We start from the raw sequence: 27,963 nt of genomic DNA, 5'->3' as shown, positions 1-27,963 counted from the left end.
AGAGAATGTGTTTGAAAAAATCTGTTTAAAGTCCATTTTACAACCTGTAAAAATTCACATATCGTAGAGAGAACTCTGACATAGGTTGTCCATCAAAAATGACAATACTTTAGAAATAAAATGAATAAGCAAAGAACTGAATCGGAGCAAAATAATATGAACCAGTTTACAATTCACAAAGATGCTGGCCTGTCAGTAGCAGTTGTATATTCAAAAGATGTTGAAGATTATTTTAATATATTAGTAACAAGTCTGCCTGGACATTGTTCTCTCAAAAACCTGACAATGTTAGATTGCCAGCAGTGAGTATACTTCAGTTCATGCTTCTATTCCACTTTTAAAACATAAAACGTTTCTTTGAAACTATCTACATGCTGACAGAGTAAATTACGGTTACAGGTATAAAGTTTATAGTGCAAGATTAATTAGAAACAAATTTACTTAAATTTTGACTTTAAAAAAATGGCATGATAAAGTCCAACAGCAGAATATGGAAGACCATTAGGTGAAAAGTTTTTATGGAAGCAAAAATAAAAATAAAAATGAAAAGCATATTACAAAATGTACCCTTCCAGAGAGCATTTGCAAATATTACTCTAATACAGAACTACATGCGGGCACCAAATGAAGAACAATCACACACATTAAACAAAAAAGCAGATAATATCTTTTCACACAACAGACAAAGCTCACATTTTTCCTGGGAATACAATATATCTTCAATTGTGACAAAGGAAATATGTTCCTTATGTGTTCCAAAAGCCATACAACACAACAACATCATGCAAATCATGTTGTTTTGTTTACAGTAAAGCGTTCCCCAATCACACATCCACATTAGGCTTCTGGTAATATGCAGATATCCTCTTTCTAAAGCGAAGTCATCTGCCATTAAATATTTTGCTGGTGTATCAAAAGATATCTTATCAAAAAATAATTTGGCTGGTCACGAATCACGTGGCATACAGTGTGCATTGCTCTAACAGCCCATTCCTGTCAGCAATGTTCCTGAAAAGATATTCATGCATTAAGGCTGTTTTTGTTTTTCTGATGGAAAGCTACTAATGATCTCTAAATTCAAACTCATTCTCTGCTTTAGTGCACGGAGCTTTTTAAACCATAATCTACGTCTACAACATTTCACAGATAAACTTTATTGTAAAAGTTTATGAATGCTATTCTCTCTATGAAAAATACATTGCAATTGTTCATCTCTGAATAGATATTTACATGCTATTAGTGTACACCCACCTCTGTTCCCATTGCCTGATTGTCATTAGTTTGGTTCTACCTCCTAAAAAAGTAACACAGTCCAGTGAAATAGAAATGCTGCTTACAAAAAACTTTAACTGGTAGGAAACAAACAAAAAATCGAGTAGTTTTTGTATTAATCACATCTGCCAATAAGAGTCACTAATTCTTTCAAGCCTTCACATCTGCAATTAAAGTTGGGGTGTTACGGTTTAGGCTTTCAACAAAAGAAACTGATTTTTATTCTAACAAAATATGTACATAGGCTACCGCTTCAGTCTAGGATTAATCAATCAAACACTACATAACATATTTAAACAGTCAGTAAATTACCCAATGTACACCTGACCTAAATCTTAATAAACTGTGAAGTCACTCGACTCTGCTAAATGATTCAGCCTCTATTCCCATGTTGTCACAACAATGAATGCCAATCGGAGTAATTTTTAAATGGTCTTTCAATTACCATGTACATTTATGCTAGCACTCACATCCACTTTGGTCCTGGATATGCGACCGAACAAAAAAGATACACAATCTAAAATGTATGTATGTGTAGTGTAGTTTACTAAAACAATGTTTGGAATAATTTCCATTATAAATGCACTTTCTGCTTTCGCTCTTTATACTGTCTTTGGCTGCTCTCTAGGTTCAAGCTAATAAGCTACTACTCATCTCTTAAATCTTTGAATATGACAATGAAGAGCCATAGTGTGCATCTTTATTAGTATAAGCGTTTGTGCATACAAACACATGTGCCTATACATTAGTGTGTACGCTTCGTGGTAGCTCTAGAAGTCACATGGTGGGAATCAACCAAGATCTACAGCTGAAGGGTTCACTTTATATTGTCAAAAAGCTCTCATAAACTAGAGCATAATGCTCAGCTTTATATGTATAGTCCTGGTCTCTCCTACAAAACATACCACAAATTACTTCTTAAGAGAAAGGCTACAATACTTCAAAAATACTTGCAAACTACTTCAGGATTCAGGTGCACATAAAATTACATTCCCCTGCAGATGCCCTACATTGGAAACAACTCAGTCGATTCACCTAAAGTGACCCCGTAGTGAGTTTCAAATCAATAAAAAGAAAACCCTGCCCCACAGCCCTCCCCCTTTGTTATATAAAAAAGCAGAACAATGAATTAAAGGAGGAAGTTTCTGTGTGGAAATCATATTGGGAGTGCAGCTTCGATATCAGAACAGTGTTTAAAATCACTCAAAATAAATCATTGCAACGCAACATGAAAACAAAATGGATCTCTCTCTACGTTCATTAAAACTAAATTAAAAACTGTCTGAAACAAAACACCTCCAGTGTTGATCATTGCTTAGTGTTGTAACACTAGTAAACCTAGTTTCTTTTTTTCTTTTTTAAAAAGTTCTTCAGTAGTTGTTTTTCCTGTTTAAAAACAAATTAATGAGTAGTGTGGTCCAGGTGCAAATGCTGAAGTGCAGGGAAAAGCTTGAGGTTGGGAAAAAAACCATAGAAAATCTGTTGCTTTACATTGAGGGCAGATTAGAATCCAAGTGGTTCATTTTCGTAACGTTTAAACCTCTTTAACATACTCTGTTCACCCAAAAGCACAGTGTTATAGGCCAAGCTTAAAACCACTGAGATGTGTTTTACCATTTCACATGTGAGCCAGAACACCATGAAGAAATTCTAATCAGGTCTTTTCATGACTCCAAATACAGTGTAATCGATGGAATGATTTGTTTCAAAACGCCCTCTCAATGTGTAGAGTCCATAGCATCTATGGGCTTCTCTCCTAAAATGCTTGACCTGTACAATCATTTATAATGTGCCGAGTAGAAATCTCTTCAGGCTCCATTTTTGCTTTTGAGTCTTTGCTTTGAGCTCAGTAAAGGGCCTGACAGATTCCGCCCCGATTTCTCCTTTCATCTCATGCGGTTCTGCCTCATGAGGGGAACAATGCAAGAGGGAGGACCTGCTTTACTCAGAAAGGGATGCTTTAACAGCTCTTGAGCTATAGCCCTCTGGGCAGGATCTCGTACAAGCATCCTGTCTAAGAATCCCTTGAGTAGTGGTGAGACCTAAGGATACAGAAAAACAACTTAATCGAGAGTGCCAAACATGACTTAAACAGGTCAGTGCACATCGGTTTAGAAACAAATCTGTAATGCGCCCTCATGGATAAACAAGAGGCCACAGATGACGGGTTACCTTGTGGAGGTTTTTGAGCTTGGGTGGCAGATTGTCTCGAATCATCTTCATAGCCTTGAGTGGGGGCTCATTAAAGTACGGTGGCTCTCCATCCACCATTTCGATCACCATTACACCAAGGGACCAAATATCCACCTATTAAAACAGTTTTTATTGGATTTGAAAGATTTAATATTGAATCTGTTTACAGAGTATTCTTGTAAAAGTATTACAAAATGGGGCATGTGTCTTGCCTCTTGTCCATATGGAAGTCTTGAGATGAGCTCTGGGGCCATCCAATAGGGTGTCCCAACAAGAGATTTCCTACGCTGCACTTCTTTTGAGACCTGGGCACAAAATCCAAAGTCTGACAGCTTCACCTGCAAATGAGGACAAGAGATTAAAACATTATGCAAATAAATAGGGAGTTATATTACTTGCCAAAATAAATGAGACGTTTTTTGCTAATTTAATGGTCATATATATATATATATCAGTGGCTTGAGCATGTGTCATTTAATGTCTCCAGAGCCTGAGGATTTTGACATATTGTCCTTACAGAACAGTTATGGATAAGGGTGAATAGAATCTCGCCGGTTTATGACATTAAAAAGTATTAAAAACTAGCAAAGTGCGCAGAGCTCACCATTCACAGGTCCAACCCTCGTATGGCACCACACCACTGATCCTCTTTGTGTGGATATTAATACTTCACTTCATTACATTAAATTATGAAATTTACATAGTGTTCTAAATTTTTTCACTTTTTGACCGATGAAATTCTAGTCATTTATAGACCTCTTGCTGAGGACAGTTAAAGTTAGATGTATAGAACATGCATTTTAAAAAAACAAAATTTAAGTAAAAAAAAATGCCCCGAGTATACACATTTCCTTTAGATTTAAATTTTTTTATTGTTATGAATTTTTAAATAAAGATGACTTTTGTATGCAAGATATGTTTTGTCCCTTATCTCAAGAATCAGTTATTTATAGTTCTCTTTTTCATTACAAACTATGGCTCAATTTAACTTAAATCAAGCCCATCACATTTTCTGTGAAAGTTTATGCAATACTTGCTTAACTACCTACACAAGAAATGATGCCACTGGGGATTTTGCATGAGAAGCACTGTCAGAAACATGCCAAGAGGAAATTAAACATGTAAGGTCAAACACACATACATAGACATGCATGTCATGCTGAGAAAAAGCTGAAGGTGTCTGAAAGAACACCACCTATTTTAACCACAAACAGAGTTAAACATAGACCCTGTCTAACAAACCACTGTCTATTTCAGCACAATCAAAAGAAGATCTGGGTTTGGTATCGTGGTCAGAAAATACAAATATATATATATATATATATATATATATATATATTTCTACTGAACACATTGAGAAATACGGGCCTACATAAAAAGAACTATGTCGCTGTTTTAAGGGACTGACGATGTTCTTGAGGTTTCAGTGATTGGTTAACTCTTTAACGCTGCACTCCTGCCTTTATTTCACACTGGTGAAAGTGCAGGTCTAAGCAAACAAAAGAATAGGTCTTCCAAAAACCTGTTTAAACATCAACATACAAGTTCTCAGGAACAAATAAAACAGAACAGATCAGGGGATGTTTTCAGAGCTTGTAGGTTAAAACATGTCAAAATTATTTTAAATGCACAGTTCATCTAAAAATAAAAATTCACTCATCATCACTCCATTGGTCTCTTTTTTTGTTACAAACCTGTATTAGTTTTTTTTCCATGGGAACACAAAAGGAGAATGTTAGCCTTTGTTCCCATTTTCATTTTTTTTCCCCAAACAATGACAGTGAATGGTGACTGAGGCTACCATTCTGTCTAATGTCTCCTTTGATAACCTACAGAACAAATTAATATGGGTTTGGAACAACATGAGAGTGAATAAATTACAGAATTTTCATTTTTGGGCAAACTATAATTTTAAAACTTTGTCTCTTTTATCCTATACAGCAGACAGGGCAGAAGGACTGGGCATCATCTGAGGTAATAAAGTGAATCTAGTCCTTGAAGCGAGGCGAGGGACTTACCCTGCCATCGTGTGTGAGAAGAATAGAATCACTCTTAATGTCTCTGTGAATGACTCCCTGGGAGTGAAGAACAGAAAGCGCTTTCAAAACAGATAGACACACGGTGGCGATTTGCTCCTCATTCATCCTGCAAACATAACAACACAAAAGAACATTTTTGAAACTGTAGCTGATAAAAATGCTGCATGACAGGTCGTAGTGGACTGCTGTGATACTCTGCCATCTAGTGGTGATGCACTATTGCAGTAACAGGTTTGGGTTACACCTTGTCAATTTAAGGAAGTGATCTCTTTGTTCCTTTAACTTTCCGGCTTTTATTAAGATTTAATGTAAGTGCTATAAAAATCTTTACATTTCTGCTTTAAACACTCAAAAAATGGCCCCCACTTCAATTGTAAGTGCCTACGTTTTTGCCCTTTTCTTTTCTTTTTTTTTAAGAAAAGGGGCAAGTCGATATACATTTTTGTGGTAATCAATATTATGCCACAAATGCTGTCGATAGAGTTTAACTTGTATTGAACCTGGGACGTTCCTTTAATTCAGTATTTCTTTATGGGCTCTAAAAGTGAGCTCCCATTATAATAAATGAAGCTGCACAAGTCATTTAGCAGATGCTTTTATCCAAAGTGACTTACAAATGAGAAACATAAGCAATTTGTCACACAAAACTCAACCATATCTCAGAGTACCTGGAGTTGTATAGAAGCTACCGCTGAAGAAAGGGACCCCACAAGGATTTTTTTTTTTTTTTTTTTTATAATTTAAAAGAAGTCACACACTTGCAGCATTAACAGCTTCATTGATTTTAATTGGATCGATCCAATGGTCCCGACCTTGCCGCTGAAAAAATTATTGTGAGCATCTGAACTACGATAGACTTTCATCGCCTCTCTCACGTAGACATGGTCAGGAACAACAACACATCATCAGTCACTTCGGGTAAATGTTTGATGTTCTTTGAGAAAATTTGTTGACTTCGAGTCTTATTAAATTGGTCCTTTAAATGTTATTTTCAATTTTTGCATTTATCTTGTTTGTTCTGTATTAGCTAGACTCTAAATGTACTTGCTAGTCTTTGTTTTCACAGCTCTAAATGATAAAAATACAGTTTCAGGGCAAGACATGCACAGTAGCATTCTAATTCCCGTGTTATTGTTTACATACTTGAAATTGTCTTGTCCATATTGATAATCTGGGATTTAAGATGGAATTTGAAAATGGAAATAACAAAAGTTTTAATATTTAGAATATTTTGAAACAAAAGAATAGTTAAGACATAAAAAAAGAAATATCTAAGATTGTGTACTATTTCTATGTCACCAATCAAAAACATTGTTGACTCAGCATGTTAACTCCATGTTAATGTTGTAAAAAAGGACAGATTTCCTTGCTTCAACAGAAAAATGCTCTTCAAAACATTCACAAATCATGCTGGGATTCCATGAATCATCAGGTTTTGCACAAACTTGTGGAGTTCATGCTATCGTTATAACCAAAGGGGGACAAACTAAATAAGAAATTCATGTAAATTGTATAATATTAGAAAAATTTAAAATAGAAAAATTTTTGTTTCAGACTTTAAGCCCCCACTGTACTTTAAAAACAAAATTGGGCAAAAAAAAAACGAAATCTGAAAACAAATGTGATGAAGAACAAAGTAAAAGAGCAATAATTTGTGATTCTACTTCTGAAAAATACTTGCCTGGTATGCGTAACGATATCTGTCAAAGCTCCGCCCTCAAGGAACTCCATGACAACCCACAGTTCATCCCCCACCAAGTAACTGTTGTACATCTCCACCACGTTCTCATGGTGATAGTCCCGCATGATTACCACCTTAGAAACAAGACACAAAGCATGCAGATGCTATTTATTTAAAAATCTCTTTGAGTGGTGAAGGAAGAAAAGTTTGATGAAAATCAACCAGCAATAGAAATTATCTCAGTGTCTTTACCATTTATTTTCCCACCCACACACATGCAAAAGCATCTCAAACAGAGTACCACAGTAAAATAACCTTTGCTTTATGTTGATTGGCATTTTTGTATTAGGCTTTATGAAATATAATTAATTGCCTATTTACTTATTACTGGGCTGCATAGAGCACACAAACACACATCTAAACAACCAATTAAAACTCTGAGTAATATCCTGTGGTTTGTGCTCACCTCGTTAAACAGCAATTCTCGACGCTGCTGTTTTCGCAGGTCCATCTTCTTCACAGCCACCAGCTTGCCAGTGGTTTTAATTGTGGCAATACACACAATTCCAGTGGAACCTTCACCGATCTTGATGTAGTGGTCCAGATAAGTCTGTGGGTCCCCAGGGTCAACCACCATCTGAAGCGCAGCACGGAACTGCTCGTGAGAAACCCGCTGTGGCTCCCTCTGAGGGGAGCGTGTTTGCTGTGGTGGTGCAACCGGGCCTGATGGTTTATGAGACGGGGGCATCGGCTGGCCATGAGGGGGTTCGGGCCCCAAGGCTGGGTGGGAGGTGTGATGCTGGGGATCTGCTCTGTGCTTCCCCTGAGAGACAGTTTTACCTCCACTGCTGCCACTATGGCTTGGCCCAGTAGAGGGGCCATTGTGGTTGGAAGGCTCAGATTTGCCTGGTTTTAAATCCTGCAAGCACAACACGGAAACAGGGTTCCCTTCTAATCTCTTTTGACCAATGAATTTCCATAACTTTTTCATGATATTTCCAGTTGTTTAGAATGACTGGATAAGGATTTTGACAAACATACTGTTATGAATCAGACCAATTTGTGAATCAGTATGACTTAAAAGTTAAAAGAACAACTTACACATCAGACATCACTATGGCTTAGAAAGTTTCAAGATATTGCAAAACAAAGAAATTATATTCACATTAGCAATGTCCATAAAATGTAAAAAATAAATGTCCCTGATATTCTCAATAATATTCTCATGAATATAAACAATTAATAAAAGGCATATTTCAATACAAGTTAAGCTGAATCGACAGCATCTGTGGCATAGTATTGATTACTAAAAAGAAAATATTTTGACTTGCCCCTTTAAGGGTTTGTTGACATCATATCATCATTACAACGAAGATTTAAAATTGGCTATAATTTTACACAGAAAGGTTTATTAAGTGATTTTACGTCTTGTGGCTAATCTTTTCAAACAGAGCATTTTAACATTAAACAAAATGTCCGGTACACACTTTTTCAAAGTACAACCACTAGGCATGTGACGGAATCTAGCGATAACGGCTGAAGCTTTTATCACGGTATACGGTATTGTCACGATATTGAATAACATTACAAAAATAGGTTGAATGATAAACAAACTTTATTATTGTTATCTTAATAACAAGTTTAATTACTTTTTCAATACAAAACTGGCCTTTAAATGAACAGATAAAAAGAGAACTTTAAAAAGAACCCTGAACGTTAAAAAAACTACCATCAACACCATAAATACATAGCATGCTGTAACATTAAGTTGATGTGTAATTATTTAAATAGTTTTTATGATATGGGGCCACTGATCATTACAGACCAGGACAGACATTGTCTTGTTGAGGCTAATGTTAAAGTAAAGTTAGACTAGTTTTATGAAGCCATGCATGTTTTTTTATTTTTCTAGCAAGCCAGTTGCTAATAGCTAGCTGATAGCTACAACTTTAATAACCGCAAGTTCATTCACACTGTATGGCAACGTACGAATGCGTGCCATTCCAACTTGACATTAATATTGAAATCATCATTGTGCCACATAGACATTAATTAGCAAATAATGAATTAGATAATTAGTATTATCGCATTCCAACTGTATTTTAGTTGTTACTACAAGATGCAAACATTACAGTGTAGCTGGCAAGAGTTTTAGCAAACTACTCTTTGGCCACTTCAAAGCAAGCTACACATTATCTGCAAATAGCAACAACAGTTCACTTTCTTTGTTGCCTTAGTTGTTCACTTAGCTAGTTACCTCTTTAAACAGTTTGGAAAAACGAGCAGAACCATCACAACTTACCTGTATCTTGCTGAATTGAACAGAATTATTTGACACAAATGGAAACCATCTCCAACCAACAATCCCTCTGCATTTTTATGGAACCCAAATACTTCCACACTTAAGTCATACCCCTATTAAAATGTGGATAAATGGTCGGCTGTGTTCCTCCTTTAGCCACGTTTTTCTTCCGCGCTGGTTTGTTTACATTTGAGTACGCATGTGTCATTTGTGCCAGGTAAACACAGTTTTGTGAATCTTGATTCATAATAGGATAAAAACTTCTGTGCGAAACAATTTGGCCGAAACGGTTATCTGGAATTATTTACGGTATTTTGAAGTGCCCACAATAACAATAATGTGCAATTTAATTACCGTGATGTACTGTATAACCGAATACCGTCACATGCCTTATAGCCACAAGACAAACAATATGCGTGTAAACATGACTTTAGCATGATAAAATTGCTTTGTGTCCTTTTGTGTAAAGTTATGCCAATTTTATGACTTTATTGCCATGACGATGTAATGTCAACAAACCCTAAATTGACAGTAAAAATGACAATTTAAGCAACTTTACAGCTCAAATAATACATAACTTTTAACAGAAGAATTATTGTAAGTGCTTTCATAAATATATAAGCTTCACATTTCTGCCTTTAAACCCTCCAATATTTGGCCAAATTCACTTCCACTGCAAGTGCCTCACTGTAACCTCAATTTTAGTTTTTTGCTTTTAAAGAAAAGAAGGGAAGTGTCAAAATAAATTTTTGTGGTTATCAACAATTTGCCAGAAATGCTGTCGATTGAGCTTAACTTGTACTGAACCTGGAATATTTATTTAACATCCCCCAATATGCCTTCATAAATTAGTTTTAAACAAATAAGAATATTTAATTTGATCTTTCTATGTACCTGACTAATGGAGTTTCTCCCAGAGTTGCTTTCAGAGCGTGGGTATGTGTTGAAAGGTCGGCCAGTCTGCTGTGCCGTTTTTATAACTCCCTCTGTAACAGGTAGGTTGGGGGTGCGGATATTTGGCCCAGAGAGTGGTCTCTTCTCACGGGGCGACTGTGGGCTGCCATCCCGCCCCGTGTAGCTGGATTTGGGCCTCTTATCATTGGCCCCCTCTCTCCTTACCACCTGATCATGGTATTCACGAGATTTTCTCTCTCGGTCACGTTCTCTGTACTGGGGAGGTATTGGCCCTCCTGACCAATCAGGTTCTTTGTATCTGCTGGGCTCCTGTCCGCGAGGCTGCTGGTGAGGTCGGCCATCCTCTTTGGATGAGTGGACTGAGCGCTGAACCTGTCTGGGATCAGCACCTGGAGGCTCCTGTCGTGGTCTCTCCCTACATGGACAAAGACGAAAAAGCACAGGGCACCTTAGTGTCAATTAGGGATGGGCGATATGGCCTAAAATCCATATTGCGATATACATTGCAGCCTCTTGCGATAACGATATATATTGCGATATATAAATTATAATAGGACCATTTCAGAACAGGTTACATAGACCCTAAGGAAAGCCAAACTGCTCTTTTTTTTTTCTTTTTTTTTTAAGAAAGAAAGAATTGTATGTAGTTTTGAGAATATTTATTGTGCAAAACTGTAATCATACAACAATGTTGCAGATAAATACAATTCAAGGACACTAGCTGCAGACTTTAACAAAGAAAAAGCTTAAAGTATTGGGTTTCTTAAAAGGCACTACACTTATAAATGCCACACAAGTGTCAAACTGGTGTCTTTTTAGTTAAGGAACAGACACTGTACTGAAAATACTTTCAGTATCAGGCAAAGAATTTCAAGTCAAACAGCTCTTTTTCAACCTTTTCGCGGAGCTCGGCATACAGTGTTGGCATCTCTGTTTCTGTAAAGTATTTGCGGCTTGGCACCTCGTGATCGTGGATCAATAGCTCTGATCATGGCTTTAAAGCCACGTCTCTCTACCGTTTGAAAAGGGACCATGTCCTTACACAAGTAAACAATTATGGCCCTGGTAATTTCAATCCATCGCGGGCTCTTCCTACTGTAAGGAGTACCTTTTGAAAATGACTGTTGGATGGAGGTCTGAATCAGTTCCTGTTTTTTCTGTCCTGCGTTCTTCGGACTGAATCTTGGGGTTGGCTGCAATGCCTGGCAATGCTGGTATTCAGTGACATGTTTCGCTTTGAGGTGGTAGAACAGATTACTCGTGTTACCTCTCTTCGCCGGAACTGTTGCCCCACACACTCTACATAGTATAGTTTGCTGCTGCTCGTCGGACGGCTTAAATCCAAACCAATTCCAAATAATTGATGTTGCACCGGTCTTTTTCACCAGCTCCTCCATTTCGCTTTCAGCCATGTTTATTCAAGATGACGAGTAACGTTACAGTGATGCGTTCCAGCCGGTTGCAGCTCGCGGCTCTAAATTTCGCGGGTAGATTGCGTCATCACGCATTATCGCGATAGTGCAATAGAATTAAAATCTCTATCTTAGGCCAATTTTATATCGTTTATATTGCATATCGTTTATATCGCCCATTACTAGTGTCAATATTGGAATTGTTGCCTATGGAAACCGAACATTCAGTTTGTAACTATGAAATCACCTCTCTTTGCTGTCTTCATAGCGTTCAGAATGTTTGTGTTGCTGGTGGGAGTGATCTCCATTCTCATGACCCCCTCCTGATGATCCAGAGTATCTGCGAGGCTGCGGTGGTGGGCTGTCTCGCCGTAGGGAGTTGGAGCGGATCACCGACATGGTCTCAAACTCATCCAGTAGCCATGTGAGAGAGCCATCGTCGCCAATCTTACGCCCCCGTACGATTGCCTGTGCCACAGAGACATAGGTTGTGAGGAATTGAGGGCAGAGTGGTGATGGGGAAAAAGGAGACAGGATGCCATAATTTCTGCAATGATCAATGATTGGGAATAACTGAATCTTTTATGAAAACACCACTTTTTTTCAGTGTACTTCTAATTAAAGAGACAACCGAATCTATGCCATTTTGGTGGCAATGTTCAATATGCTTAATTCAGATACTTAAGAGGACCCCATGAAATTACTGGATGAGTACAGGTTCCCGTCTCGTGTTGACACATTTGTAAATGAAACTGGCCGTTTGGATGAGACATATGGAAGATCTTGCCACTTTATTTAAATTGCCAATGCCAAATATCAGAAATGTGGTGTAATGTTTGTAAAATGAATTCTAAATACTTTGTAGATATTTTGTAGAGAATATTTTTCCTCTGGGATTTGGTCAAAAGAGGATCTTCAAAAGGTTCTACTTCTCAGTATTAAGAATTTCTTATTTTTTTCTTTTGTCTAAGGTAGAAGACATCCTAAGCTTTCTTCAAGGTATACTGTCAGGTTTTGTGTGTTTGGATCATAATTAAAAGTGCCAAAAGTGTCCTACTTTGCCCAAAACTAAAACTAAATTAAAACTGAAATTAATCAGAGATAATTTTTATTTTAGTTGAGTCATTTTAGTTTGGTTATAGTTTTTATCTTCATTTTAGTTAACGAAAATGGTTTTCGTTAACTGTAATAACACTGGTATGTGCACTCAAATGAAGTTTACTTTGAAAGGCTACCGTTCAACTGTGCACAGATGATTAGTGCTTGCGTCAAAACTGGAAAATGCTTTGGGCATTAGGGGGAGGAACAGTCTCATTCTAGAGGGCATTATACTGGACAAAAATTTGGATATGTGGGTGCAGGATAAGTTATCAATATGTTTGGTCTGCTTTACCAGAAGAGAAAGACTGCATGTATAGATCTGTTTAAAGTCAACATTTAGGAGAACACAGGACCTCAAAGTGTCACATACATGTCCAAAAAGCCACAGAACTCCAATTTTGATTTCATGGGGTCTTTAAAAGCAGCATTGTAAACATGCCCAAATAACACAGCCACAATTTATAAAATAGCTCTGTTTATTACCAATAACTCATCTCATACAGTAAATCCAAAACTTGCTGCTGTAACTCACATCATACTCTAACTAACTGACAGCTTCAACCCAAAAAGTTACATAAAAGAATTTTAAATCAGAATGCACTTTCTCTCACTCTGACCTTGCGTGGCTCTACAGTAGTGATGACTGAGGCATCGATGAATGGTTTGGGCCTCTTGGCTGTGTCCTCAATGAGGCTCTGCCATTGCCGTGGAAGCCCCACAAACTTCTGCTCTTGTTCATCAAAATCAGTGTGTACACGATGCTCAAAGTTGGAGGGTGCTGAGATTTGGATGCGTTGCTTTTTCTTCTTGCTGAACATGGCTGCAGCAGATCATCAGACCTAAGAACAGGAAAGATACCAGGTAATTTTCCACAAAGTCGTTTCAAAACACAATTGCGTTCAGTGAAATTATACTGAGGGACATATGCAAGGAAAAATGGCCAGAAAATAAAATCACATCATAAGTAACTAACGACAGCATTCACATTGACAACAAAATTGTGATCACAAAAATAATAAAAATGCAGCTTAAACATAACTGGTGTAAGATCGTCCATGTAAATGTACTCACTGATGTTCATTTTCAGATTCTTAATAATATCAGCATTGATTTACATGATGGTTTTACCACTCACAAGCACTGACAAAAAGCTGCTATTATCAAATTCACAACCATGCCCTATTATTCACTGAAAACCTGAGTGCAATTAACACCTTCCTCTGTTCATTCACAAAACATGGGAGACAGAGTCAGCTGTTCAAGTGAAAATGTCAGATCTTTCAATTCACCTTTCTAAAGCATTAACAACAGTCTCTTTATGCAGTACAATACAAATCTGTCACGCTTTCCTATACTTCACCCTCTCTCCTTTAGCCATGCCCATTCTCCCTCTGTGGGCATCAGACACACTCCCAGAAACCAAACACTGGACTCTGATATGTGTGGGCCGAAACACCCTCCCAAACCTGCCTGACTAAGCCTGGGAAATCTCAGCTGCCCTCTTTGGTCAACACAGCAGCAAGAGGCATTTTTCAAAAGTGCAGGAGCATTCGTTGGTGAAGATATCAACTGGAACATGTCAGCCTCGGAAGTCTTGGAATCATTGTGAATTTAAAGTGCACAGAAGGCATTTTTTGAAGTGCGTACATGAATTGATTTCCAACAGACTGAGTATAATGAAAAAAGCGATGAGCCATTTAAAAGTTTAGAGTGAGCAAAGCAATGAGGATGGTCAGCTTATATCATAGTGATCCTAAACAAAAGCCACAGAGCTAGAAAATATTCAAAGCCGTTTCCTGAAACACATTATACATTAGTGCCCGACTGATATATCAGTTGGCCGATATTATTAAGTTTCCCCTGAAATTGTATAGCAGAATACAGTGCAACACAGCTAACACTGTTTATCTCTTGATGCTTCTTGTTTTAAAACCTGCCCCTTATTGACTGGCAGTATTAAACTAGTCAGCATTTGACTGATACTAATCATACAGTACTGGTTTTTATTTAGCTATTTGTTGCATTTTTATTTATTCTTTATTGAAATGGTCAGCAACTGACTGATACTGAACATACAGTACTGATGTTTAAGCGATTTATTGTATTTCTATATATTCTTCATTTTATCAGTGTTCATTTCAAGAATCTGTTGACAATGTATAATAATAATGTCAAATATTCTTTGATAAAGAATATTTTTTTTAAGAAAGCAGCCTTCTGAGTACCTTTGCATGGCCATATCGGTGCACAATCACTGCACAATCCACATAAAAATGTTTGAAAAAATTATAATTCAGTCCAGCTCAAAAATTACATTTCCCCCCTCTGAAATCTATATCGGTCTCAAATCTCATATCAGTCGGACTCTATAATACATTCCCTGGGGAAGGGTTATCAAGATTATAAAATTTAGCCGATAATTAAGTGTCAAAACAAATAATTGCAATTATGACGATTAATTGTCTGTTTTAGGGCTGTGACAATTGTCACGTTAAGGGCTTTCAGGATTGTCATATAAATTGTCCTATTTTTTAAGGTGTGCTTCATACACCTTAAGAAGTCATTTTAACATATTTAACTACAAATATACACTGGCAGCCAAATGTTTGGAATAATGTTCAGATTTGGCTGTTGTTTCGGAAGGAAATTGGTACTTTAATTCACCAAAGTTGCATTCAACTGATCACAAAGTATAGTCAGGACATTACTGATGTAAAAAACAGTTGAAAGCAATTTGGTTTGTTAAATGAAGCTTAACATTGTCTTGTGTTTGATTTTGAGTTGCCACAGTATGCAATATACTGGAATGTCTTATGGTCAACATTAGGTCAAAAATGACTAAAAAGAAACCGCTTTCTCTAGAAACTCGTCAATTGTCAAAAGATTTCATTCAAAAGTGCACACTACAGTCTTCAAAAACAAAAGGACAACTGTCTCTAACAAGGACAGAGATGTGGAAGGCCAGATGTACAACTAAACAAGAGGATAAGTACATCAGAGTCTCTAGTTTGAGAAATAGACACCTCACATGTCCTCAGCTGACAGCTTCATTGAATTCTACCCGCTCAACACCAGTTTCATGTACAACAGTAAAAAGAAGACTCAGGAGGACTTATGGGAAGAATTGCAAAGAAAAAGACACTTTTGAAACAGAAAAACTAAAAGAAAAGTTTAGAGTGGACAAAGAAACACAGACACTGGACAACAGATAATTGGAAAAGAGTGTTGTGGATCTTAACCCCATGGAGCTTTTGTGGGATCAGCTAGATTGTAAAGTACGTGAGAAGTGCCCGACAAGACATCTATGGCAAGTGTTACAGGTGTGGGGTGAAATGTCACCTGAGTGTCTGGACAAACTGACAGCTAGAATAACGAGGATCTGGAAAGCGGTCATTGCAAGCATGTGGAGGATTTTTTTATGAGTACTCTTTGAAGTGGTTTAATTTCAATTGTAATAGTAATTTTTCATGTTATTAATGTCCTGACTATACATTGTGATCAGTTGAATGCCACTTTGGTGAATAAAAGTACCAATTTCTTTTCATAACAGCAAAATATTTACATTATTCCAAATTTTGGCTGCCAGTGTAGTATAAATCAAATCATTTAATAGGAATAAACTATGATTTCCTTTTAAGGATTTAAAAACTTGAAAAGATAGCATACAAAAAATAAATCTAAAAATATATCTAAATAATTAAAATATGTCTTTCTTTTTGGTCAACTTTACATTTACACTTGTTTTTTAACTCCTATTTTATAATTTTTTAAATAAAATATAATTTATATATTTATATTATATTATGCAATAGTCAAATATTTCTTTCCTAATATCTTCACTTTAACAAATTATTTTAATGCTCTGATTAAACAAGCCTCTATTTGTCATGAAGCAAAACCTTTGAGATTTTATTTAATAATTTTATCACTCCACAGAAATAGTGTGCGTCTCCTCTTTGTCACTACATGTCATTAACACTGCATGATTATATCGGCCAACTGATATATCAGTCGGGCACTAATGTATAATGTGTTTCAGGAAACGGCTTTGTATATTTTCTAGCTCTATGGCTTTTGTTTAGGATCACTATGATATAAGCTGACCATCCTCATTGCTTTGCTCACTCTAAACTTTTAAATGGCTCATCGCTGTTTTCATTATACTCAGTCTGTTGGAAATCAATTCATGTACTTGAGATGTTTCTACACTTTGAAGTCCACCTGTGCCAATTTCAATTGACTGGACATGATTTGGAAAATCCAACACCTGTCTATATAAGGTCTCACAGCTGAAAATGCATATCAAAGCAAAAACCAAGCCAGGAGGTCAAATTAACTGCCTGCAGAGCCCAGAGACTGGACTGTGTTGAGGTACAGATCTGGGGAAGTCTACCAGATTTTTTTGACTGCATTGAAGGTTCCCAAGAGCACAGTGGCCTCCATAATTCTTAAATGGAAGTTTGGAACAATCAGGACTCTTACTTGAGCTGGCCGTCCGGTCAAACTAAGCAATCGGGGGAGAAGGGCCTTGGTAAGAGAGGTGACCAAGAAATCGATGGTCACTCTTGGTGAGCTCCAGAGATTATGTGTGGAGATGGAAGAAACTTGCAGACGGACAACCATCACTGCAACACTCGACCAATTTGGACTTTATGGCAGAGTGGCCAGACAGAAGCCTCTCCTCATTGCAAGACACATTTTGCAATAAAACAACTGAAGGACTCCCAGACTGTGAGAAACAAGATTCTCTGGTCTGATAAAATGAAGACTGAACTGTTTGGCCTCAATTCCAAGCATCATGTCTGGAGGAAACCAGGCACCACTCATCACCTGCACAATACCTTCCCAAAGGTGAAGCATGGTGGTGGTAGCATCATGGTGTGGGTGTGTTTTTCAGCGGCAGGGACTGGGGTACTGGTCAGGGTTGAAGGAAAGCTGAATGAAGCAAAATACAGATATCCTTAATGAAAACCTGGTCCAGAGCATGCAGAACTTCAGACTGGGCTGAAGGTTTACCTTCCAATGGGACAATGACTAAGCACATAGCCAAGACAATGAGAGAGTGGCTTAGGAACAACTCTGTGAATGTCCTTGAGTGGCCCAGCCAGAGCCCGGACTTGAACCCAATCTTAAAAAATTTTTTAGAGCTTGAGCAAATCTGCAGAGAAAATGGCAGAAAATCTCAAATCTAGGTGTGCAAATCTTACTCAAAAAGACATGAGGCTGTAATCGCTGCAAAAGGTGCTTCAACTAAGTACTGAGTTAAGAGTCTGAATTACTTGGCTGAATGTCAATATTTTTTATAAATTTGCACGGTTATCAAAAATCAGGTTTTTGCTTTGACATTATGGGGTATAGAGTGTAGATTGATGTAAAACATTGTTTTAAAGCAATTTAGCATAAGGCTGCAACATAACAAAATGTGAAAAAATGTAGGGGTCTTTATACTTTCTGAATGCACTGTATATCGTTACCGTAATATAAAATTACTCATATTGTGATATAAGATTTTGGTGATATCATATCGGTTTGCCCCCCCCAAATCAATCAGGCTTTGTGCCAGACATTAAAAAGTTTAAAGCAGTTAAACTTGAACAGTGAAACAACACTTCCTGGTTGAGTCTGGCATTCCAGCCACATTCCATTATGCACTGGTGAACAGTGAAAAAGACATTTCTGTGGTCAACTGTGCAGAGATGTTCCCAGGCCAAAAGTCTCTGCAGCTTGGGTTTTAAAAACAGAGATACTGACTTTACTTAGGCCTTCTCAAAATGGCCCAAATTGTTTAGGAAATTATGTAACAGGTGATGACTTTTAAATTGTACTTGTAGGATAGAGCAAGCATAGAAGAAACAGGCTTGCTGTATTTGTTTTAACAAGACCAACAGAGAGCACTGCAAATACATCTTGACTTTGGAACTAGAAACTTCACCATTAATGGTTTTCTTATCAGACCACCCTATTGTTTACAGAGCCGTTGTCCGTTTAGTAAAAGGCCATGATTGAAACAGTTGGAGACATAAAACAGTTTTGGTCAAAGTCATTATATTATTGTTTGTTTTGCTTCACAAAACTTTAAAACCCTGTGCTGAATATTTGAACATTTGTTGGAAACTCTTATTACTAAAAACCTTTATTTCTGGTTCACGCCTAAACAGCATTTTGTTTTAAAATTTATTTTCATTTTGTTTTTCAGAAATAGGAAATGGACATGAATAGGCTAATTTTCTGTAATGTGATACCTCTTTCTTAAATCTAAATGGAGGCCAACATTACTACTGAATCCATGAACTGTCTTCTGTCTGTGTTGCAAGGTTCAACACAAATACTGAAAACGCTTGACGTACCACTTGCATTGATTTGGACGTCTGGACCCTTTTTGTCAATTTTACTAATTGTAAAATAAAACAATAATCCAATTCTATAAATCCTAAATCCTCTGGGCAGCTGTGGCTCAGAAAAACTTAATTATATGAGATTAATGAAACATGCTCAACACCATTTCATTAGCCAAATTTAGTATAATGCCCTGTTTTGACACTACAACAATCAGGTTGGAGTGTTCTGAGTTCTACAAGAGCCCTTGAAAAATTGTTGAAGGAACAGTTCCCCCAAAAATAAAATTCTCTCATTATTTACCCACCCTCATGCCATACAAGATGTGTATGACTTTTTTTCTTCTGCAACTCACAAATTATGATTTTTTGAATAATATTTTTGCTCTGTAGGTCCTTACAATGCAAGTGAATGTTGGTACCCATTCACTTACATTGTACCAAAACAGCTGAAAAATTATACAAAAAAAATCTTAATTTGTGTTCAGCAGGAGGAGGAAAGTCATACACATTTGGGATGGCATGAGGGTGAGTAAATGATGAGAGAATTTTCATTTTTGGGTGAATGATTCCTTTATAAAACAAACATTTGTTACAGATTCGGTTTTTGCCCACAGAATAAAAGATAACACTGCAGTAGGGGTGGACGATATACCGGTAGAAATGTTCCAACCGGTATACATTTTGGATTATCATCTCTATCGTGGTAACGCAAAATTGCCACACGAGAAATGTGATCAGCACGTAAAATGTACATATTACACACACTGTCAGACAAATGGAGGAAGGTGGAGGGACTGCTCTGTTCTCAAATTCATTTGAATGAGAAGATGAGGAGATTATGAAGGAAAACGTGCGTCCTCCGGGTGTGGAATTGGTTTAGCTTTAGAAAACACGATACAGAGCAGAAAACAGTTTGTACATTGTGTATGTCGATATATCCATGTGCGCATTTATATATCAGTGGTCAGGGCTTCAAATGAGACTGAAATAATGAAACCGTTTTTCACTGACAGCTGCACGTGTCATTAGATGAAAAGTTTGTCTAGAACACGCGAAAAAATTACACTGAATTCACTTCTGCGGCATGAAATTTCACTTGAGCCACCATTAAAGCAGGGGTGTGCGATATTGACAAAATTAAATCTCAATATTTTCTGGGATTTTGCATATTAACGATAAACAGACGATATTTTAAATCCTTCAAAATTGTTAAGGGTTATTGTACTAGTTCCCTCTTACAACATATTAATAGAATAACATGATAATATTGATTGTTGATATTATTAATCAAAACAATATATTGAAGGAAAAGATATCTTTATTATTTTAAACTGAATCATTCAAGTAAGAACAATACAAAACACTGCTCTGCTGTACAGTGAACTGTGCAGCATAAAAGCAAGAAGCAAAAATATGACATTGCAATAAAAGTCACCAAATGCAAACTTCTTTCAAACAAAGCACAAGAAAAAAAAAACACAAAAAGAAACAAGTATTGCATTTGTTAGCAAATTACAACCTTCTGTACATTTTTTCATAGTGAATGATGAAAATAAAAAAGCCAGGCAGTGTATCTTGGGTCTAAAGTCTTCAAAAGTTGTTTAAAACCATCTCTCTCAACCGCTTGAATTGGCACCATGTCTTTTGCGATGTAATTTGTGACAGCGTTTGTTGCCATCTGTCGCATTTTTTTGTCGTAAGGAACTTTTTTGTTACACACTCAACAAACTTTGTCGGCTAAAGTTTGTTGAGTGTGTTTTTTTTTGCTTTTACCCTGTCAGCTGCAGGCGTGTTGTGTTCAGTTGACTCGAGAAGCTTTTCATATTCAGTGTGGTGGGTAGTTCTAAAATGGTGAAACACGTTGGTCGTCGAGCTGCTTTCGACTGTAACCGGTTTTTGCCAGTTTGCCGTCGTTTGACTATAATCTAACCTTTCAAAACCAAACCACCTCCATGCTATTGATGACGAACAACGTCTAGCAATTTAATAAGCGTGGGTTGCAAGGTTGTTGAAGTTTGATGATCTTCTCCTCTTGCCATTTCTTCGCTCATTATTAACTTCTGTCATACACACCACAATCTTATGTGCAACATCACAATCTGAATGCGCATGTGCAGAAATATATAGTAATTTGCTGCAGCACGCAGTGAATTCGTGGACACTTAATACGGGTTTTTTAATGGTTTTTGAAAATGAGTGACATACTCAATGTGATTTCGCATATCGTTAAAACAACAATTGGGATATTATCGTAGACGATATATATTGCACACCCCTAATTCAATGACATTCATACCGCACTCCAAACATGTCTCCAATCCAAACACACGCAGCTGTGTTTTTTGAATGCTACTCATTCTGGTTTCTCTTGATGTCAAGTGGGTTTTTAAAATACACATCAAAACCCTTTCTAAAATTCTTTTCGAATGACGATTGATATGAGGAAACAAACCAGCCATATTTTCCTTCGGGTATTTTACATTTCCTTTATAGAGATTCCTAAAAACCCAATTAAATGTTTTATTTATGGTTATATTTTTTATTTAAATATTATTTTACTTTTTGCATTGCTTTGAGATGTTGTTGTTTCTTGAGGAAAGTTACAACAACAACAGAATATAAGTGGTGCACATCATTAGGCTAAAATGTGGCATTTATATTTTATTTCACTATGTTTGTCAAGTTCAAAATAAAGAGAAAATTATACAAGATGAATTCATTTATAAAGTATTTAATTCACTGACTGGATTACTCAATTACACATTGCGAGATGGCTTGATATATAATACAATTGCATTGAATTTTTAAAAAGATTTAACTATATTGTGATATATAATGTTATCATGATGTAAAATTACTAATTTAAGCAGCTTGAAAAATTCCAGAAAATTATGTCATGCCTTTAGACAATTAGCTAATTGGAGTCAATTGGAGGTGTAACTGTGGATGTATTTGAAGACCTTAAAACTCAGTGCCTCTTTGCTTGACAACAAATGAAAATCTAAAAGAAATCAGCCAAGAACTCAGAAAAAACATTGTGGACCTCCACAAGTCTGGTTCAACCTTGGGAGCAATTTCTAAACGCCGGAGGTACCACTTTAATCTGCGCAAACAATAGTACGCAAGTAAACACCATGGGACCACGCAGCCATCATACCGCTCAGGAAGGAGACACATTCTGTCTCCTAGAGATGAACATAGTTTGGTGCGAAAAGTGCAAATCAATCCCAGAACAACAGCAAAGGTCCTTGTGAAGATGCTGGAGGAAACAGGTAGACAAGTATCCATATCCACAGTAAAACAAGTCCAATATCGACATAACCTGAAAGGCTGCTTGGCAAGGAAGAAGCCACTGCTCTAAAACTGCCAGAAGAAAAAGCCAGCAAGTGCACATGGGTACAAAGACCTTATATTTTGAAGAAATGCCTTCTGGTTTGATTAAACAAAAATTTGGCCATAATTACCATCATTATGTTTGGAGGAAAAAGGGTGAGGCTTGCAAGCTGAAGAACACCATCCCAACCATGAAGCATGGGGTGGCAGCATCATGTTGTGGAAGTGCTTTGCTGCAGGAGGGACTACACAAAATAGATGGCATCATGAGGAAGGAAAATTATGTGGATATATTGAAGCAACATCTCAAGAAATCAGCCAGGAAGTTAAAGCTCAGTTGTAAATGGGTCTTCCAAATGGACAATGGCCCCAAGCATACCACCAAAGTTGAGGCAAAATGGCTTAAGGACAACAAAGTCAAGCTACTGGAGTGGCCATCACAAAGCCCTGACCTCAATCTGATAGAAAACTTGTGGGCAAAACTGAAAAAGCATGTGCTTCATTTCACACAAGCAGCTGTGATCCAGTCATTGTCACTCACGAGACCACTCCAGCAGGATTCCATATTGTGCTCCACATACAGGAGAATGCAGAGTGTGTGAGCACTGGCGCTCAATTCGGTTTCTCTCCATCACCAACAAACCTCAAAACTTGCGTGACCTATTTGAATTCTACTGAGTTTTGAGTTGTTTACCATAAAGCATTATGGAGGAAGTCAAACATCTCAAACAGAGAGCGAGCCTGACATTCTAACCAAAACAGATGAGGAAAACAGCTAAAACAATATAATGTGCCAAAAATTGTCATCTTTCATGCTGATTTTTTAAACTACACATCACCCTTAATAAAATAGTTTGAATTATGTTAGATATTAGAAAACAAACTGGCTTTGCTTTCAGATATTAAAATATTGTCTACAGAGATTACTTAAATAATCTCATTCATGAGTAAAAAATATCCTTCCTATCCTTGATAAAAAAAAACACTTCATTTAGATCCTTTATTTGCTTTGTTGTAAAGCTTTCAGAAGATGACAAGTTCCGAGGAAAGTATAATAATAATAATAATAAACAACATCAGACTGAAATGTGAATTTTAGCATTGTGGTAAGATTGATTACTACTTTTTTTGAATACCTCCAATAAAAATGTTAAATCCTGACTATGTTTGTCATGTTCCAAATAAAGAGAAAATTATTCATGAGTATTTTATACAATTACTGGATTTATAAAAAAATAGGCATTACAATATCGTGATATAAAATTAGCGATATCGTGAAATAAGTTAATGGTCATATCGCCAACACCTAGTGTGCCTATAAACCAGACTCAGTTACAACAGTTCTGTGTGAAGAAATGGGCCAAAATTCCAGAAACTTATTGTGAGAAGCTTGTGGAAGGCTACCCAAAACATTTGACCCAAGTACAAACAATTTAAAGGTAGTGCTACCAAATTCTAACAACGTGTATGTAAACATATGACCCACTGGGAATGTGATGAAAGAAATAAAAGATGAAAGAAATAATTCTCTACTATTATTCTGACCTTTCACATTCTTAAATTAAAGTAGTGATCCTAACTGACCAAAGACAGGGAATGTTTTCTAGGATTAAATGTCAGGAATTGTGAAAAACTGGGTTTAAATTTATTTGGCTAAGGTGCATGTAAACTTCTGACTTCAACTGTATGTGGGCTTATTTGGGTAACTTCCCCTATAATATAATTTTAACTTTTAAAAAATATACAAATTCTACATTCAATCAATTCATATTATATCATGAAATATTATATAGAATAATGATATGAGCTGTCAATGTTTGAAATAATGTGCACAATTTACAAGTAATAACATTGAGATTACATTCATTTGTATAAAAACAATTCTCAAAAATTGTACTGTCACTTTAACAGTTCAACATGTATATCACAGACTCGCACAGGTAGAGGTTGTGCTAGAAAAAAATCTTTATCGGTCACTCTGACGGACTGAGTTGTAAAATTTCCACCATGGTATTTTTTTTTATCAATCCTGCATGTTTTAATTTCATAAATATTGAGGCTACATTCAGGGGGGTAGAATTCATTATGATGGCATATAGGCTACAGTACATATCATATATTCATGTTTGCACAAAGATTAAATGCAAGCAAAATTGGCAGAAATGGCAGGCTGCTTTTTTCAAGCTTTCCTATTCTTATAATTTTCAAATTTTATTATCATGCAGTAACAAATTAACATGCTGTAATGATTGATGCATGCAGTCATGAAAGCAGAAACACTTGAACAGATGTGGTCAAGAGAGACCCATATATTATCAGGTGTAAATGGTGATTTGTTTAAAAATATAAAGTTTTGCCTCAATATGGTATGTATTTTTTTGGTTCACGTTACATCAAAACACGATATATCGCCCCATCCATAGAATTTATAGTAAAAATTATGTTTCTCATATCGCTTCAGAAAACATGGATTTAAATCACTAGAGTCATAGATTACATTTATGCTGCATTTATGTGCTTTTTGGAGATTCAAAGTTCTGGCCATTATTCACTTTACCAACAGGGCTGAGATATTTTTATAAAAAGCTTCTGTCCAGCAGAAGAAAGTCATACTGGGATGGCATGAGGGTGAATAAATACTGAGAGAATTTGTTGATTTTTGGGTGAACCATTCCTTTAAAGTTAGCAGTAGCATATGAGAGTGCACAATGTGTGACCCTGTCCAGCACTGAAGTATTTAAGGAATGTTTGGAGTGCCCAGTACTGCACCCCTGTCGGAATCTCCCATCACACCTCCTTGAAGCACACCCTGAGATAGTTACAACTGCTGGAAGGGGTACATGTACAAAGACAGCAAAATTACAATCAACGAGTAGGGTGGAACAAGGGCACGAGAGACACTAAATAACAACGATCATCTGTTAAGCAACTTACGGCTCACGATTTAGAATATCGTATTTTTCTAGTAGTTAATCATCAGACAGAAAAACACAGAATTCCAATATTTCATGTTGCACACAAACCTAAGGCTGCAACGTATACAACAAGAGATAATTGATATATCTGTTAGGTTATCCATTTTAACTTTCAGTTATAAAGCCACACAGTTAAGGTCAAGCCTGGTGACCTACCCTGGATATTTATATAAATGGTTCAAGATTAATACTTTAAGCAGGAAGCTACTCTTTTAAGATTACAAAATGATGTAAACAATTAATCACTCTCATAACAAAAGACATACTTAAACCAGTTTTGATATTACAAGTATGACGATACACTGGCCACTTATTTCAACCGATTTCCAACATAACATGATACATTAATTTTTTTTTTTACACATTTCTGTCACATTAACAAAATATAAAGCTTGTTAAAGGCACCCTGATCTATAACAGCATGGTTACATGATTTTATATAACATATATTTACACTGGCGGCCAAAAGTTTGGAATAATGTACAGATATTGCTCTTATGGAATGAAATTGGTTCTTTTATTCACCAAAGTGGCATTCAACTGTTCAAAATGTATAGTCAGGACATTAATAATGTGAAAAATTACTAATACAATTTGAAGAAGAAAAAAAATTCAGAACTTCTTAAACCACTTCAAAGAGTTCTCATCAAAAAAATCCTCCATGTGCAGCAATGACAGTTTTGCAGATCCTTGACCTTCCAGCTGTCTGTTTGTCCAGATACTCGGGTGACATTTCACCCCACACTTCCTGTAGCACTTGCCATAGATGTGGCTGTCTTGTCGGCACTTCTCACACAGCTTATAATCTAGCTGATCCCACAAAAGCTCAATGGGGTTAAGATCCACAACACTCTTTTCCAATTATCTGTTGTGCAATGTCTGTGTTTCTTTGTCCACTCTAAACTTTTCTTTTAGTTTTTCTGTTTCAAAAGTGTCTTTTTCTTTGCAATTCTTCCCATAAGTCCTCCTGAGTCTTCTTTTTACTGTTGTACATGAAACTGGTTTTCAGCGGGTAGAATTCAATGAAGCTGACAGCTGAGGACATGTGAGATGTCTATTTCTCAAACTAGAGACTCTGATGTACTTATCCTCTTGTTTATTTGAACAGCTGGCCTTCCACATCTCTTTCCAGTTGTCCTTTGTCTTTGAAGACTGTAGTGTACACTTTTGTATGAAATCTTCAATATTAAGAATTGTATAGCTTTCATTACTCAAAACAATAATTGACTGACGAGTTTCTAGAGAAAGAAGTTTCTATTTTGTCATTTTTTACCTAATATTGACCTTAAGACATGCCAGTATATTGCATAATGTGGCAACTCAAAACAAACACAAAGACAATGTTAAGCTTCATTTAACAAACCAAACTGCTTTCAACTGTGTTTGATATAATGGCAAGTGATTTCCTAATACCAAATTAAGCAATTAAGCATGATTACTCAAGGATAAGGTGTTGGAGCGATGACTGCTGGAAATGGAACTTGTCTAGAGAAATTTTTTTTTTAAATTCAAATAGTGATGGTGCTGTTTTTTACATCAGTAATGTCTTGACTATACATTGTAATCAGTTGAATGCCACTTTGGTGAATAAAAGTACCAATTTCCTTCTGAAACAGCAAAATCTGAATATTATTCCAAACACCTTTGCCACCAATGCATAACAATAACTAGTTACAGTATGGACAGGGTCTGGATCATAATATTTAAGTTTAACAGGCTGGTTAAACAGTATTTGAATCAAATAAGTGATGAATCAAGAAAATGCATTTTGACTTATGTCTACTCTATTAACTCCAGTAGTTATACACGAGTATTTCGGTTGTTTAGGGGCCTTCTGCCACAGCTTTACTATAATTTGTACCACTTTTAGTGAGACATTTAGTTGTAGCTCACAAATCCATTAAAGAGTTACAACAGTGTTGCAAACTGGCTAGTTAGGTGGCAGCATTTGAAAACTCTTAAAACAATTATAAATCATTCCCTTCTTTCCATGACAGAGAAAGACAGATTCAAACTCTACTGACAGCAACAACCTCTCCACATTACAGACAGAATAACTTTCTAGTTTGTATCTTTAATGACTATAATTAAATGTTTTGATAAGACAACCAGTAGTTAAAGCTACCCAGCTAGCTGTGGGGAATTAGCACGACGAACAAACTAACCGAAACTACATTCTGCCACCAAAACTACCTGCGCTAACACACAAACGCTACTCGTTTATAATACAAATCGATTTAAAGACGTCCTACCTGTGTATAGTGTGCCCGATGAGAAGTGAACTTCATAAGGTCCGTCAAATCTGTATGTAAAGTTAGCTTAAGCTGGTTAAGTGCGCGTATCAGTCACAGAAACCCTCACGAGCGCGCTGCTCGTGTTCTCTGCGCCATATTCACACTGAA

General features: G+C 36.6%; 1 protein-coding gene across 1 annotated transcript; it reads right to left on the bottom strand.

Annotated features, from left to right (window-relative positions):
- Nucleotides 1-13: 13 nt before the first annotated feature.
- On the bottom strand, nt 14-27,958 carry LOC127631992 (serine/threonine-protein kinase PAK 4-like). Its single transcript, XM_052110436.1, has 10 exons — nt 27,814-27,958; nt 13,533-13,754; nt 12,062-12,282; nt 10,382-10,817; nt 7,652-8,104; nt 7,186-7,319; nt 5,484-5,610; nt 3,678-3,803; nt 3,445-3,579; nt 14-3,314 (listed from the first exon to the last, which is right to left on the bottom strand). The coding sequence occupies exons 2-10, from the start codon at nt 13,731-13,733 to the stop codon at nt 3,159-3,161; spliced, it is 1,989 nt and encodes a 662-aa protein (XP_051966396.1). The 5' UTR covers nt 13,734-13,754; nt 27,814-27,958; the 3' UTR covers nt 14-3,158.
- Nucleotides 27,959-27,963: the final 5 nt, after the last annotated feature.

This window comes from Xyrauchen texanus, chromosome 38, assembly GCF_025860055.1.
Source record: "Xyrauchen texanus isolate HMW12.3.18 chromosome 38, RBS_HiC_50CHRs, whole genome shotgun sequence".
In the NCBI taxonomy this organism is placed as follows: Eukaryota; Metazoa; Chordata; class Actinopteri; order Cypriniformes; family Catostomidae; genus Xyrauchen; species Xyrauchen texanus.
This window is presented reverse-complemented; position numbering and strand designations above follow the sequence as displayed.

Excerpts from the sequence above, each read along its gene's own strand:
- LOC127631992 (XM_052110436.1), bottom strand. The coding sequence starts at position 13,733 with ATGTTCAGCAAGAAGAAAAAGCAACGCATCCAAATCTCAGCACCCTCC. Across the intron at positions 7,320-7,651 it reads GAGAATTGCTGTTTAACGAG|GTGGTAATCATGCGGGACTA; the intron begins GTGAGCACAAAC and ends CTTGTTTCTAAG. Across the intron at positions 3,580-3,677 it reads GACTTCCATATGGACAAGAG|GTGGATATTTGGTCCCTTGG; the intron begins GCAAGACACATG and ends CTGTTTTAATAG.